Raw genomic sequence first — 14562 nt, 5'->3', positions numbered from 1 at the left:
AATCCAAAGCCACTTCCCCCTCATCTTCCTTCTATTTCTGCCCTGTCTCTTTCCTCTGCCTGGTGGGATGCCAGCAAGCGCCTCAGTGACCCCATCTGGGCAGTGGAAAGTTTGACTCTTGGAGGCTGTGCCTGCCCAGAGACGCCAAGGGTCCTTGTAGGAGTAAGCCTGAGTATGTGTCCGTTTGCTCTGTGCCCCAGGCGGGGGTGGGGACGGGGGGAGGGGGCGCTAGCCCAGCCAGCAGTCTGTAAGAAAATTGCTCCCTTTGAAGCTGCCAGGTCCCCCCCAAGCCTGCTCCCTCCCTCCTGCCACTACCGCCCCGCTCCGCCCCACCAGCCCCCTCCCTCCTTTCCTCTCTCCCTGCCCCCTCCTCCATCCCCTCCCACCGCCACCGCCTGCCTGCCCAGCCTTAGTCTCCCGCCCACCCGCCTCAGACTCCCTCTCTCCACCAACTGCCCAGGAGAGAGCAGCTGCTTTCTGTCTGCCTGAAAACGACGGACAGACTCACAGACAGCCATCATCTCAGCCTGCCAACTAGCCAGCCTGGCCTCTTCCCCTCCCCAGGTAGGGCCCCTCCTGCACTAGCCCCGCACCAGCCCTACCCACAGCGTCCTGACTGTCCCCCCGCCACTGGCCTCAAGCTGCCCCCTCGGCAGCCAGGAGATGACTCCCTCTCCAGCCCCAGGACACCCGTCATTGCCAACCTGTGGCCCTCTGGCTCCTTGTGCTTTCTCCCTGTCCCCCACCCTCCAGGCACCTTTCCCCCAGCCCTTCCTTCCCCTCTCCCCTTTGACCTTGCCCATCCCTGTCCATTTCTTGTCTCTCTGCTTCCCTTCTCGCTGTCCTTCCACTCAGCTGCCACCCCAGAGCATCACTGGGTGGCTGGCATCCCAGTTTTGCCAATAGCCCTGTCCCATCACAGCAAGTCCCAGGTGCATCCTCCATTCCCGCCAACCCGCCAACTCTGCCCAGGCGCCTCCTTACTTTGGGGCTTGGCTCCTGGCCAGGTTGGGGAGCACCTCCGAGTGTGCTGAGCTCAAGGGCAGCCCCTGCTGCCTGGGGCTAGTCTCTGGCATGGGCTGAGGGACTTGGTTTCCCAGGCATGCCACAGGCACCCTGCCCAAATGTTCCTCACTCACCCCAGGCTAATGCCCTGCCTCTACTTCCTCCTGTGAGGAAGGGCTGAGTGGCTGCAGGGCTGAGTGTGGCTGAGTGGGGACTCAGTCTTGTCTGTCCCCAGAACCCCTAGGACTGGGACTCAGAATGGGTGGGGGAGGTGGAGGAGAGAAAATCAGGCAACCATGCCATGTTCCCTGGGGCAGACCTGGCTTAGGGCCCCAGAGGGGCCTGCCAAGAGACCCAGGAGACAGAGCACTGATGGTGACCACTGAGCACCCTGGAAGATTGGGGAATGGGAGCACCCCTCACTGCTCCATGGGCAGGGCTGGCTGCCTGGACGCCTGCTGAGCAGAGCAGGGGACCTGGGGTCCTGCAGGGCAGCTATGGCAGATCTTACTTAGGCTAGGGAGATTGTCCTCCAGCAGTGTTCTCCTGTCTCCTGGCCAGCCAGGCCACTCAGGTCATCCAGGGGCCTCCCACTCCTCTGCCCTTGCCCCTCTCCTGGCCTGCCAGCTCTCTGCCTTGTAGCAGCTAATTGGGATGGAACAAGCTGAGACGTTGGGGGCCTCCCTCAGGGCCACAAAGGTTCCCAGGGACCTGTGTCCAGGGATGCAGGTGAGCATCTCCTATCAATGTGCGGCCGCCTGTGCCAGACACACCCTGAGAGAGCCGAGAGGCAGGCAGGGGCACCATCATGTGGAGCATGCCCATGTATGGCTACTACGGGCCGGGGTAAGTGAGCCTTTGAGGGCAGGCCTGTGTGGGTGGATTGAAAGGAAGGCTCAGGACTGCCTTCAAGCCACCAGGGCTGGGCGGGGGAAGCAAGCTCTGAGCCAGGGAGCAGAAAGGGCTCCTGTCGCAAGCTGGCCAGCTGTGACTGGCAGCCCTGGCCTCCCTGTGCCACCTGCCTACCTCCAAGCCCCAGGGACGCAGGTCGCAGTGGGCATTGCTCCCCCACTGCCTCTGCATAGGTGAGGGGTCTGAGTCTGGGCTCTTTCCCAGCAGTTCTGCACTAGCGCATTTTAGGGGCGCAGAGAGTTGTGGTGCCAGCCCCTGACCATCATGTGGGGCAACATATGAGCATTCACCAACCTACCCCCAGTCCCTCCAGCAGCCTGCTGCTGTTGCAGGATCACCCGTGGGGAAGGGTAGAAGGAAAGGCGATGTCCTCAAGGCAAGGAGTTTCCTTTCTTTACCAACATTCCACAGTCACTCAAACAAGGCCACAGCATGTCCCTTCCGGTGATAGCGTCAAGTCCCCAGAGGAAGGATTTGTAATGAGCCCACACTTAACAGTTTGCACCTGGAGACTTCTGAGCGGGCTTCTGATTCCTTGGCGCCCTGGGGATGGGAACACCCCCAGTCTCCTCTACTTCCCAGGGCCCCCACTGTCCTTCCTCCACCCCTTGGAGACAGCACAGCATGGGCCTGTCCCAAGGCTCACTTGTCCACAGAGGCACAGGATTCCCAGTGCACCCCCCACCCCCGGGCATCATCCCAGCCCTGGGGCCTCCAACGCCCACCTGTGGGGCTCTTTACCTTCCTTGCTTACCCCCGACACCCCTGATTGTCCGAAAGGCCTTCTCATGGCCACTGCGACCCCCTCTGGCTACTCCTCATTGGTTACCCCAGAGCAGGTGAGCTCAGTCCCTGCCCTGAGCTGTCCGCTCCCCCGGCTTCCAGCCTGACAGCTCTGGCAGCCCCACTGGTGGGAAGGGGACACACTAGCCGGGGCCTTGCTCACCCAAGGGGCTGGGGGCTGATGATGGCTCTCCCTGGTACCCTGCATGGGCCGTGGGCTGTGGGCCATGGGGTGTGAGCGGGCAGCGGCTCCCTCCTAAGGCAGGCCGGCATGGGATCCTGCTGGCTCTGTCCCCACCCCGCTGGCCGGGGCCTGGGGCAGTCTAGTATCCCCCTTCTTGTCCTCTTCTGCTCAGACACTGGGCTGGGGGAGAACAGGGGGCCACACCTTGGCTGCCCACACAGCCCTTTCTGCAAATCTTAGTGGGACCTGCGGGCGGGTGGTGGCATGCAGAGGGGAGCTGCGCCTGGGGGTGGGGGTGGCTCAATCCTGCTCCTGGCCTGAGGCCCACTGAGCCTAACGAGATGGCAAGACCCATGGCCAGACCCTTCTCCAGCTTTCCAGAAAGAACCAGCTTTGCAGTGTTCCCTAGGGAAAGCATGGGGCTCACTTGGCCACCTCCTCTGGAGGGTGGGGGTTGTGTATCATGTCCCCTTCACCTTCTGGGCCAGCAGGTCCCTTCCCCCGCCTGGACCCACAGCTAGAGTGACCCTCCCAGGCCTCCTTCATGACCTCTGGGACCCCAGGCTCCTGGAAACCACCCCAGCACTCCCACCGTTTGCCTTCTTCTCCCACCCCTCATTGCTCTGAGTCTGGGCAGCCTGGAGTGGTGCGGCCATGGAGGGAGGCCACCAGCCCCAGCTCTTCCAAATGCTGCAAAACAGCCCCTGCTTCCCACCTGCTCAGCTCCAACCCCCGCCTGCATAACAGGGCCAGCTCTCTGCTCACTGGCAGGCCAGCATCACTGACATTGCCAGGCCCAGTGAAGGTGCCTGCTCCTCCCTGTGGTTTGGGAACCTGGAGGCTCTAGCCAGCCTTCTTGCACAGAGCCCCTCAAGTCCGCTGTATCTTAAACCCACTCTCAACAGAAACATTGGCCTGGGCTGAGCTTCAGGGGCCCAGCCTGGACTCTGTGTGCCCCTTGAACTTGCCCCTGCTTCCCCATGGGTTGCTAGGTATCCCCACCCATTTGGTCTCTGGGGGTCAGAAGGCCAAGGAGAACAGAGCAGGCAGAGGTCTAGATGACCATGGGATTAGGGATTTTGTAAACAGAAGTGAGACTCGAAGGAGGGCAGTCTTGTCTCTGGAGATAGGGGAGGTCTGGGAGGCCAGTGCAACATTTGTCCTCTAGCAGGCTGAGCTCCTGCTTGGCCTGCAGAGAGACACACACCCATGGAAGCATGGTGGCTGGCAGATGAACAGGCAAGATCCCAGCCTAGCCAGAGCACCAGCAGAGGGTGGGGACCGTTGTAGGTGTGGGGCTGCTGGAGACTCAGAGCCTCTCTTCCTGGTGCCTGGCTGTTGTCTTGCCAAGGGCAGGGCCAAGCCCCCTTGCCTTGCCTGGGCTGGGCAAGGGAAGGAGGCAGGCAGGGCCCCAGGCTCTGGAGGCCAGGCTGGGAACGTCTCCTTTGGGGTGTTCAGAGGTGGCAACTCCCCGGCCCAGCCAAGATGATAGCTTTTCCAAGAGACTTCCCTGCAGACAGGCAGAGGCAAGAGGGTCAGGACTGGTCTGGTGGGTGTACTGGGGCTGAGGAGCTTCTGGCTTCATGGGCAGTGGGAGCTATTGATGGTGGCAGCCAGAGAGAAGTGCCATATTTCCAGCCAGGGTGAGGGAGCTGCCAAAGAGTCTTCTCCCATACCCCTGGGGACTGGTTGAGCCCCCTGCACAACCCAGGCAGTGTGAGACATTGCAGCTTCGGGGCTTCCAGCGATGTCTGCAATGGCAGAGGGTGGGTCTAAATGCATGGGCAGCTCTACCACTTCCCCCCTCTGTGGCCTTGGGCAAGAGCTGTGGGCAAAGTCTCTGAACCTCAGTTTACTCCTTCATCAAGTGGTAAAAGTGTGGCTTCCTTCTTACAGTTAATGGGGGTAGGCTGGGGCTAGGTAAAGAAATCACTTGAGTCCCCTGCCCTGCCCCTGGTAGGTGACAGCACCTCCTTCTTCCTCACAGTTTCTAGCACATGGCAAGTAAGAGCCTGGGATTTCTTCAGTGAGGAGAGAGGAGGAGAGAGGGCACGCAGGCCAGGTGTGGAGGGACCAGGAAACCCAGGGCTCCCAGCTGACCAGGGTCATCTGCTGCCCGACTCCTTTCCAGAAGTTTCTTGGCAGGGTGGGGGCGGGGGTGGATGCACCCAGCCACCTCACCACCTCCCTGGTGCCAGCCCTTTGCAGCCTCTGACACCCACATCAGGTCCAGCCTGTCCTCAAAGTGCAGGACCCAGATGTGTGGCTAGGGCCACAGCAGGAAGGAGTTGTCCTGGCTGGCTGTGCTTGGGCAGTGGCTGCCCTTGCACCCTGAACGGCATGCTGGGGCAGTGCCGGGGGCTCAGAGTGAGGCTGGGGTGCAGATGCAGCAGTGCTCAGGGTGCACCCCTCCCCACTCCAGCCCCCAGCCCCTCAGGCAGCCCCCCCATCCACAAACACACACACACACACACACACACACGGGCTTCGGCAGAGCCATGAAAGGCACACATGTCCTCTCTCCAGGTGACACCCAAGTGCAGGCTAGAGCCACTGGGGGCAAGTGGGCTGAGGCCTGGGAGGGCAGCATGGAGCAGGCTGGGTGTCAGCCAAGACATGAGCATCTGCCTGCTGGTTGAACCTGGGCCCAGAGGACTTTGGTCGCCAGAGCAGAGGGAGGAAAGGTGCAGTCCCAGGGGCCCCGCAGTCTGCTTGTGTCAGAGTTCAGGTCGGGTAGCTTGGTGGGGCCAGACACCCTGGCTGAGGCAGCAGAGACAGAGCCTGGCATCCACTACTTGGCAGCTACAAGCCACACATCTGCAGGCGAACTCCCGAGGCCTGCCAGGCCTCAAGTCCTGCTCCCGCTACCCTTGGCCTGGCCTGAATGCCTGGCATGGCCCCTCTGTGTTCTCAGAGGCTGCCAACGCGTCTTGTTTGGCAGAGACCTGGAGCAATCCTGCGCAGAGGACTGCACTGGCTTTCAGAAGGGCAGACAAGGAGGGCCCTATTAGGGTGGCAGCAGCGGCTCCAGGAAGCCCAGCCTCTTCCCTTGCTCACACCTGCGGTCATCGGGCCCAAGGCTTGCCACCATTACCGCTTCTTTCCTTTGCTCTGGGGAGGTGGCATCCAGGGAGCTCACAGCACACTTTGATGGGGCTAGAAGCCCTCCCTGAAGTCCTTCGGGACACACCCAGAAAGGCCAATGAAGGGAAACTGAGGCCCAGAGGCCCCGGTGGTGGTGGGGAGATGGGGACGGGAGGGCCCTGCTGTGGCACTAACACATCCATCCACAGGGTACTCCTGCTTCCTGGGCTGCCACCCCGCCTGCCTCATCAAAGAGACAGAGCGTGAGTGTGTGCGGGTGTACACGCATTGGTGGGGGGCAGGCAGTGTGAGGTGGTGGGCATATCTGTGGCAATCTCCCCAACCACCACCAGCAGACCTGGGCACTCCTCCCCCCTGGCTGTCTGCATTGCCCACCCTCAAGCCAGCTAGTACCAGAGACCCCCAGGAGCCCCCGTGGCTGAGGAGCATAGCTGGAAGCTCAGGGCCTGGAGTCGCCAGAGCCAGGTTCCAAGTCTCAAGCTAAGTGACATGGGGAAGTCAGTTCCTCTCTCTAGGCCTCAGTTTTCTCATCCATAAAATAGGGGTACTAATGTACTGGCCACAGGGAAGCCTTCCTCATCTGGCTTCCTCTGGCTCTGTGGGCTCAGCGTCTGCCCTGCTCCTTCCCCTGCAGAGTTCTGGGTGCTGAGTTTTGTGCCAGTTCTCTGAGGGGAAATGAGGGTTGTTCTGGGAAGCCTGCCCGCTCCCTCCGCCCTTCCAGCCTGCACACTCCCCCACCCTCCACCCCTCCAGCCTGCCCACTGCTTGGGCCCAGCCGTGAGCCATGGAAAACCAGCCAAACCTTGTCTTTCTGCCTCTGTCACAGGGCCCTGGTGTATGGGCCTCCCAGCCTGCAGCCTCTCCCTTCTCAGGATGAGCCCGAGCTGGAACCAAGTGGGGAGGGCTGGCCTCCCCCCCAGCCCCTTTCCCAGACTTACATCTGTGTTGGGCACAGCTGCTCTGAACTGGAGCACTTCCTCTTAGAGCCCCTGTCTCCCCAAGACTGGTCCCATGGACCCACCTGGGACCCCACTGGCCAGTCTGGCCCTGGCCTGCCCTCCCAGAGTCCTCCCCCTGGTGGACAGTCCTCCCTAACAGGCTGCCCACCTTCCCAGAAGTGCCCTCAGGGAAGCCTCGGCTTCTGAGGGTCTGGGAGCAGTGTGCAGGTAGGTGGTCCTCTGTTCCCCCAGCCCTCCTCAGCCCCAAGCAGGCCTCTCCCCACAGCCTCCCCTGCGTCTGGCCAGAGCACACCCCACCGCCTTTTTCCAGGTGAGCTGTGAGCCCCAAGGCCTTCCAGGGCTCAGCTGGGTGTTCCAGCCCTGATTCACACTCCCTCTGTGAGGTAACCGCATTGGCAGGGGTGTCAGGCAGCGAGGAGGAAGGGGAGTCTCCTCCCTCTCTCCCATTCCATCTTGCTCCCTGCCTTCTTCATCCCTGTCCTGTTCTCACCCTCTCCTCCTCCCCCCTCCGGTGTCCAGTGGCACCTAGGCAAGGGCCCTGTGTGGTGGCAGCAGGCACAGGAGGCCCTGGCCTGTCCTGCCCTGTCCTGGTGGTTGCAAACTGACGGGAAGAGAAGGGAGAAGCCGTGCAGGTAGGCGAGCTCAGGTCCTTCTACCTACTCTGGGGCCAAGATCCTCTGGGGACTCCCCTGGTTGCTTCTGGGCTAGCCTGAGGCTGGCAGGCCCTGGGATGTGATTGTGGGGTCTCGAGGCTTAAAGGGATGAGGGAGGCTGGGCGCTGCCCGGCACCAAGTCCAGCTCTTCTCATGAGAGGGAAGCAGCTAAGTTGCCGGCTCTGATCCCGTCTTGCTGAGCGGCCTGGGGCCATGGGCTGTAGGGCCTGCGGGGGGGGGGGGGGTCGGGTGGCTGCAGAGAGGCCTCTCCACTCCCTGCCAGCAGCAGCTGCAGCTCCAGCCTCACCACATATCCCTCTGCTCACGGGCACGGGTGTGGGCCAGGGCAGGCCACAAAAGCCTCTCAGGAGATGTGTGTGCATGGATGCCTCCCCAGAGTGCCCAAGGGACCCCACAGGGGTGACAGGATAGGCCTCCACCCTGACCTTCTCCTGGGATTGATGGGAACCAGAGGGGCAGTGGTTGTGCCCAGACCCAACTAGACCTGGAGGTGTCCCCAGGCCCCCTGCCTGCTGGTGGCAAGGACTCCAAAGCAGCAGCTTCCGGTGGTCAGCCAAGACCATTTGTAAACTGGGCCTGCCTGGGAAGCAGCAGGCTTCCAAGCTGGTTAGGGGTGCTGGCCTAGGATGCTGAGGGCTCTGCTCACCAGGCCTCCTTATACCTTTGCAGCCAGCGGTTGGCTCAGGAGGCTCACCTAAGTGGGGGCCTCCTTGGGTGGGGCTGGTTTGGGTCTACAAGAGTCCCTGGTGCCAGCTGGGTTCCCCGTCCACAGATGCCCCCAGGGCAGCCCAGACAGCCAAGCCTGGGAGATGAGCAGGGCAGGCATATTTATTCCCATTTAATGGATAAGCAAATGAGGCTGGCACAAAACCTGGGCCTTTGCCAGGGAATCAGGGTGAATGGGGAGGTAGGAGGGGCTGGAGGGGGCTATGTCTGAGGAGGAGGAGGGAGCAGGCGCGTGTGGGTGCTGGGGGCAGGCTCAGGCAGGGCATCTTGGCCTGGGGGGCCTCCAGACAAGCCTGACTCTGCCCTGCCACCCTGGCAGTAGCCTGCTCCCCTTGGGGGGCCTGTCTGAGGGCCGAGGCCATGGGCAGGAAGGAAGGGCTCTGTGGGCCAGGCAGGAGGATCAGTGGTCCCTCCAGTCAGAATTGCCTCGGCCGATTTTGCCCACAGCCTTGAAGGACACCCCTCTTTCTCCAGACTGCTGCCCCTGCCTCGGCCTCCAGGCTTTCTCAGAGGAATGTGGACACAGGGGAAAGGGGACAGGCAGGGAAGGAAATGACTCATGGTTGCCTATCTCAACTAACTCCGCATCGCCTTGAGCCTAGAGCTCTCAGGCAGGGTTGGCCAAGGAGGCCGTGGTGGTCTCCAAAGTGAATGCTTCAAAGCCAGGGGCCAAGAGCTGGGTCCCCCCGCTGCCTCCTTCTCAGCCCCACTGGCCCCCACCCCAAGGCAGGCCGGTTCCATGGCACGAGGTCTACAGACTTGCTACTTGGGAAGACATCTCCTTGCCCAGCGAAGCAAGTCCTGCCCTGGGGAGAGAGGGCAGGGGAGCAGGATGAGGTGCCCCCCGGCCAGCAGCACACTCCCACCCTGCCCCGGCCTCCCGCCCTGTGGTCAGGCTGTCCCTGGTGAGGGATGGGAACACAGGGCCAGCACCCGCACAGAGCACCAGCCCCTTGGTGTTGGGAAGATGGGTGGGAATGTGTCCAGATGGTGGGAGCTGATGCTGACAGATGGCCCCCTTCCCCCAACTCCCAGGCATAGCCACCATGCGGCCACTGTGGCTCCTCGCGTCTCTGCTGGCCCTGAGCCAGGCTCTGCCCTTTGAACAGAAGGGTTTCTGGGACTTCACCCTGGATGACGGGCTGCTCATGATGAACGACGAGGAGGCTTCAGGCGCTGACACGACCTCAGGCGTCCCAGATCTGGACTCTCTCACACCCACCTTCAGCACCATGTGTCCTTTCGGCTGTCACTGCCACCTGCGGGTTGTTCAGTGCTCTGACCTGGGTCAGTCCCTGGCAGTAGGGGGGAGATGTACAGGGAGAACCCATCCTCAGGGGGACATGTGACTGTCCTATGGATGGGGAGATGGGGAGAGCCTCTGCAGGCTTGGGGATTGTGATGTGAGGGTGTGGGGTGTCCAGAAGTCAGGCTGCCAATGAGCAAGGAGCCAGCAGAGCCTCTGTCTGCAAGCTCTGGAGCTTGCACCCATTTGTAGTGGAGTCCCTGTCTCTGTGTTGGTATCCCTGTGTGTATGTCCCTGGCCCTCCATACCAGCAGGGCTAGCAGGCTGAGTGGCCCCATGCTCATGCTGGGGACTGTGGTGATGACCTCCAGGTCTGAAGTCTGTGCCCAAAGAGATCTCACCTGACACCACACTGCTGGACCTGCAGAACAACGACATCACTGAGCTGCGCAAGGATGACTTCAAAGGCCTTCAGCACCTCTACGTAAGTGCCAGCCTCTCCTGCCTCGAAGGGCCCTTTCTGAGGAGCTGGGAGGAGTCAACAGGTCTGCAGCCAGGGGTATGAGCCAGATGGGTGTGTGTTCACATATGTGTGGGGCATGAAGGTAGTCCATGACCCATGGAGTTCTGAGAAGAGTCTGGAGCCATCTGTGGCAGGAGCTCCTGGGGTCACAGCTCACTAGCGTGAGTGTGAGCGAACGTAGGTACAGGACAGTGTCACTCAGCTTGGTTCCTTTTTCATCATGTTGGTTACCCCCAGCAACACAGGAGAACAGATTTCACTGTGGCCAGTGTGCACATGGGGAAACTGAGGTGTGGATAAGTGGCAGGCTGCGCTAGGCAGCAGCGGCGCTGCTGGAGCTCCCTACTCTGTGCTCCCTGAAAGTACAGACTGCCCTCGAGGCCCAGCCACTCGTACACCTCAAGCACCATCAGTAGCAAGCTCAGGCACTGAGGCAACAGAGGACGGACAAAAGGAGAAAAGGTTGGGCAGGGTCAGGGAAATGGCACCTTCATCTCTGTCACCTGACCTGCCTCAGGCCCTCGTCCTGGTGAACAACAAGATCTCCAAGATCCATGAGAAGGCCTTCAGCCCCCTGCGGAAGCTGCAGAAGCTCTACATCTCCAAGAACAACCTGGTGGAGATTCCTCCCAACCTGCCTGGCTCCCTGGTGGAGCTGCGCATCCACGACAACCATATCCGCAGGGTGCCCAAGGGTGTGTTCAGTGGGCTCCGCAGCATGAACTGCATTGGTGAGTGCAGCCTCAGCCCTGTGACAGTCCCCACCCTGGTGGTTGGCAGAAAGGAGTCAGGGAGACTGAGCCATCCAGTACAGCCATGGAGGAGCCTGGTGGGCCTCACAGAACGTTCTGGAGACTTGTCTTAGGGCATGGGGAAGGGAGACCATTTCAAGAGTCTTTCGAAACAGTCAAAAGAAAGTTGGATGTGTTTCTGAGCAAACCCTCTGCTGCAGGGATCGCTGTGGCCAAAGGGGGCATGACTGAGGGCTGGGCCTGGTGGGGGTGGGGCCAGTGTTCGGGTAGCCAGCTGAAGACTGCCAGTGATAGCCAGTGGGGCAAGGGTGGCCTTGGAGAGCCCCATCTTCACTTCTAGCACTCCTTGCCCCTCCTTCCCCCTCCCACTGTCCCCAGAGGCCTATCCCAGGCCCACTGCCCTTGGGGCCAGCAGTCTTGAACAGCTAGGAGTTTGCAATTAGCCCGGTAAATCAGTAGAGGAGATGGGGGATCCGACAGGCCCGGGGGTGTGCAGGCAGCCACTGGCTCCAGGGCTGAGGGAGCCTCTCTCCTAGAGATGGGCGGGAACCCCCTGGAGAACAGTGGCTTTGAACCTGGAGCCTTTGATGGCCTGAAGCTCAACTACCTGCGCATCTCAGAGGCCAAGCTTACCGGCATCCCCAAAGGTAGGAAGGCCACCTTCCTCCCCGCCCTGCCTCACCTCCAAGAGCACAGATATGCAGAGCCTATTTGGGGGGCTCTCCTGCCACCTGGGGCATCTGCATTCACCTCGGTGTGCCCCTTTCCCTGGCAGACCTCCCCGAGACCCTGAATGAGCTCCATCTGGACCACAACAAGATCCAGGCTATAGAGCTGGAGGACCTGCTCCGCTACTCCAAGCTGTACAGGTGAGGCTGGGGCACGAGGGGGCGCCAGAGTTCCCTCAGTGCTGTGCACCCTGGGGCCAGACCACTGCCCTTATCCCCTCCAGCCTCTGAGTTATGTCATTTGCTCATTTGCAGGCTGGGCCTGGGCCACAACCAGATCCGGATGATCGAGAATGGTAGCCTGAGTTTCCTGCCCACCCTTCGGGAGCTGCACTTGGACAACAACAAGCTGTCCAGAGTGCCCGCTGGGCTCCCGGACCTCAAGCTTCTGCAGGTGAGGGCCACAGTGGGGCAGCCTCAGGTGCCAGGTGCCCTATGCCTGGGCTGGGGAGCGCATGTCTCCGGGCTCCTTTCTCTCCTCACCTAGAAGGAGCAGGCCTAGCACTCCATCTATGCTGAGCAGGAGGAGAGCAGGGACTCCAGTGTGGACGCTGAGGAGGGTGGTTGACAGGTGGCCTGAGGGTCTCCGAGGTGGGGTGGACACCAGAGGGCTCAGAGAACAGTCTGGGCATCAGGGCGCGCAGATCTGTGCCAAGACAGGGACAGCCCAAGGCAGGAAGTGGGCTGAAGAGGAGGTGCAGGGCCTTGCCTGGGTTTTCTCAGCGGCCCCCATCCGGTGCTTGGCTGCCAGCCACATGGGTGAACTTGGCAGGAGCACCTTGCTCTCACCGGCTCTCTAGCGAGCGCCTGGCGCTCCCGTGTTGGGGCCAGCCCAGTCCCGGCAGCAGCCTTCTAGCGCCCTCTAGCGCCTAGCGTCCTCTCGGCCACTGCTGGGCTCCAAGCCCTGCAACAAGTGCCTCACTGGCCCCTGTCTGCCCCTGCTCAAGACAGTGGCTTCAGGGAGTTGGGGAGTGAGTGCCCCTGAGGAAGGGAAATGCACCCCAAAGGCTCTTTCTCTTCTCATGCACTGCAGCTCTCTAGAGTGAAAGAGTGCTCTCCTGGGGGCAGGCCTGCAGCCCATGAAGGGCCCCTCTTCCCTTCATGCCAGCATCAGTGTTTGCTACAGCCTCACTCCAGCAAACACACTTGCACCCCAGCCCATACCCCCACACGGGCTGACTGAAGACCTTCATCCCAGTCCCAGATCACACACCATTGCCTTAGTCTGGGCCAACATCCACACAACAAACATGCCCACGCAGTGTGCTCCCCCTGTCGGTGGAGGCAACATAATGCAATGACTCCAGAGAGGCCGAGAGCCCAGTGTGGAGGGGGCCCAGCCCCTCCTGACTCTGCCCTTTGTCTGGCCTGCGCCCAGCGGTGCCCACCCTGGGTAGAATAGGCTAGGGAGGGCAGTCTGAGGTGACTGGCCTCTGACCAAGCCTTGACCATGCCCCTTTGCCCCCAGGTGGTCTACCTGCATTCCAACAACATCACCAAAGTGGGCGTCAATGACTTCTGCCCTGTGGGCTTTGGGGTGAAGCGGGCCTACTACAATGGCATCAGCCTCTTCAACAACCCCGTGCCGTACTGGGAGGTGCAGCCAGCCACCTTCCGCTGCGTCACCGACCGCCTGGCCATCCAGTTTGGCAACTACAAAAAGTAGAGGCAGCTGCAGCTACCATGATGGCCTTGGTGGGGGTTTCTGGGGAACACAGCCAGATGTCCTGAAGGGGGGAAAGTGAGAGAGCAAAGCCTGTGCCTGGCTGCATCCAACCCAGCCCCCCACCTTTGGTCCCTGACCCCAACTCGCCACCCACCACGATCTCTCCCTGGCTGTCAAATCCACAGGTAGGCACAAGGCCCAGCCCCCGCCACACACCCCTCGGCTTCAGAGCTGCCCCTGCCACCCCCATGGCCACTTAGAGGCACCCTATGAAGCTTTCTTCTTATCCACTCAAAAGCCCAGTTGTGCAAGTTCCAGTCCTACGAAAGTGACCCTGCCATCTATGGGACGGGAGAGCTCACAGGAATGGAGACAGTGGATTCTTCCAAGGCCGGGCTTTCCTCCTCTTCACCCACTTCCAGCTTTCCAGCCCCCCTCAGCCCTGCTTTCCCCAGAACACCCATGCTTCCACTCAGCCACCTTGTTCTACTGGCCCTCAGGGACCAATTATCTCTCTCTCTTTCTCTGTCTCTCTCTCTCTCCCCACCTACCCCATCTCTGTGTCTGTCTGCCTGTCTCTCTCCCTCTCTGTGTCTGTCTTATGCTTCCTCAGATCTTTCTCCCTTCTGGGCTTGGTGACCTATCCCCTCCACCTTTCTGGACCTGTCTCTAGCTCCCACTATGCACATACACATACACCCTGACCCTCTGCCTAGGGCTGGGCCCGCTTTCTGTCTCACTGGCCTCTGGCCAGCTCCTGCCCAAGCAACCTTGGGGAAGCTGCCTCCCAAGCCTGCCCTGCCCAGGCCTTGCCCCCAAGCCTGGACGGCCCTGGAGGAGGCCCAGCCCCCTGCCCCACTATTGAGAGGGAAGCCTTAGGCCTGTTGGATCCTGGGACTTCCTGCCCCTGGGAGAGGCCCAGCAACCCACCAAAGTCCCATGCACCCCCATGATGGCTGGCCTCCCCTATCCCCTGCCTTCTGGTCCCTACTGTGCTGGGGAGTGTGGGTGGTCACACCCAGTGCAAGGAGGGGCTGCTTCTGAGGTCAACTGTTATCTTTCAATTAAAGAAATACTGTGCAATATGGCTGTCTCCCAGGCTCTTCAGGCCCTCTGAGCCCTTGAGCTTCCTCTTGGTTGCTTTCCTTGCCCTCAGGTCCAGGGCTGGACAAGGAGGCCTCATGACAAGGCTGGCCCCTTCCCCCTCCCTTCTAGGCACTCCTGTTGCCCCAGCTGTCCTTAGATTAGGCTCCAGAAGCAGACCAGGCCTGAGGTGGCATCTGCCCTTCCAGAGTGCAG

At 61.1% G+C, this 14562-nt stretch overlaps 1 protein-coding gene across 2 annotated transcripts; it reads left to right on the top strand.

Annotated features, from left to right (window-relative positions):
- The first annotated feature begins 406 nt into the window (after window positions 1-406).
- Window positions 407-14348, top strand: BGN (biglycan). 2 transcript variants are annotated; one of them, XM_012757263.2, is made up of 9 exons: window positions 410-564; window positions 7468-7580; window positions 9384-9635; window positions 9966-10078; window positions 10635-10848; window positions 11406-11516; window positions 11645-11738; window positions 11853-11991; window positions 13066-14348. In XM_012757263.2, the coding sequence occupies exons 3-9, from the start codon at window positions 9395-9397 to the stop codon at window positions 13261-13263; spliced, it is 1110 nt and encodes a 369-aa protein (XP_012612717.1). In that variant the 5' UTR covers window positions 410-564; window positions 7468-7580; window positions 9384-9394; the 3' UTR covers window positions 13264-14348. The 2 variants fall into 2 exon arrangements, with proteins under 2 accessions (XP_012612716.1, XP_012612717.1); XM_012757262.2 differs by lacking the exon at window positions 7468-7580 and having other exon boundaries at window positions 407-564.
- Window positions 14349-14562: the final 214 nt, after the last annotated feature.

This window comes from Microcebus murinus, unplaced genomic scaffold (assembly GCF_040939455.1).
Source record: "Microcebus murinus isolate Inina unplaced genomic scaffold, M.murinus_Inina_mat1.0 scaf003_hap2_Mmur4.0, whole genome shotgun sequence".
NCBI classification, from domain to species: domain Eukaryota; kingdom Metazoa; phylum Chordata; class Mammalia; order Primates; family Cheirogaleidae; genus Microcebus; species Microcebus murinus.
The sequence above is the reverse complement of the archived record's forward strand: the minus strand, read 5'-3'. Positions and strand labels throughout refer to the sequence as shown.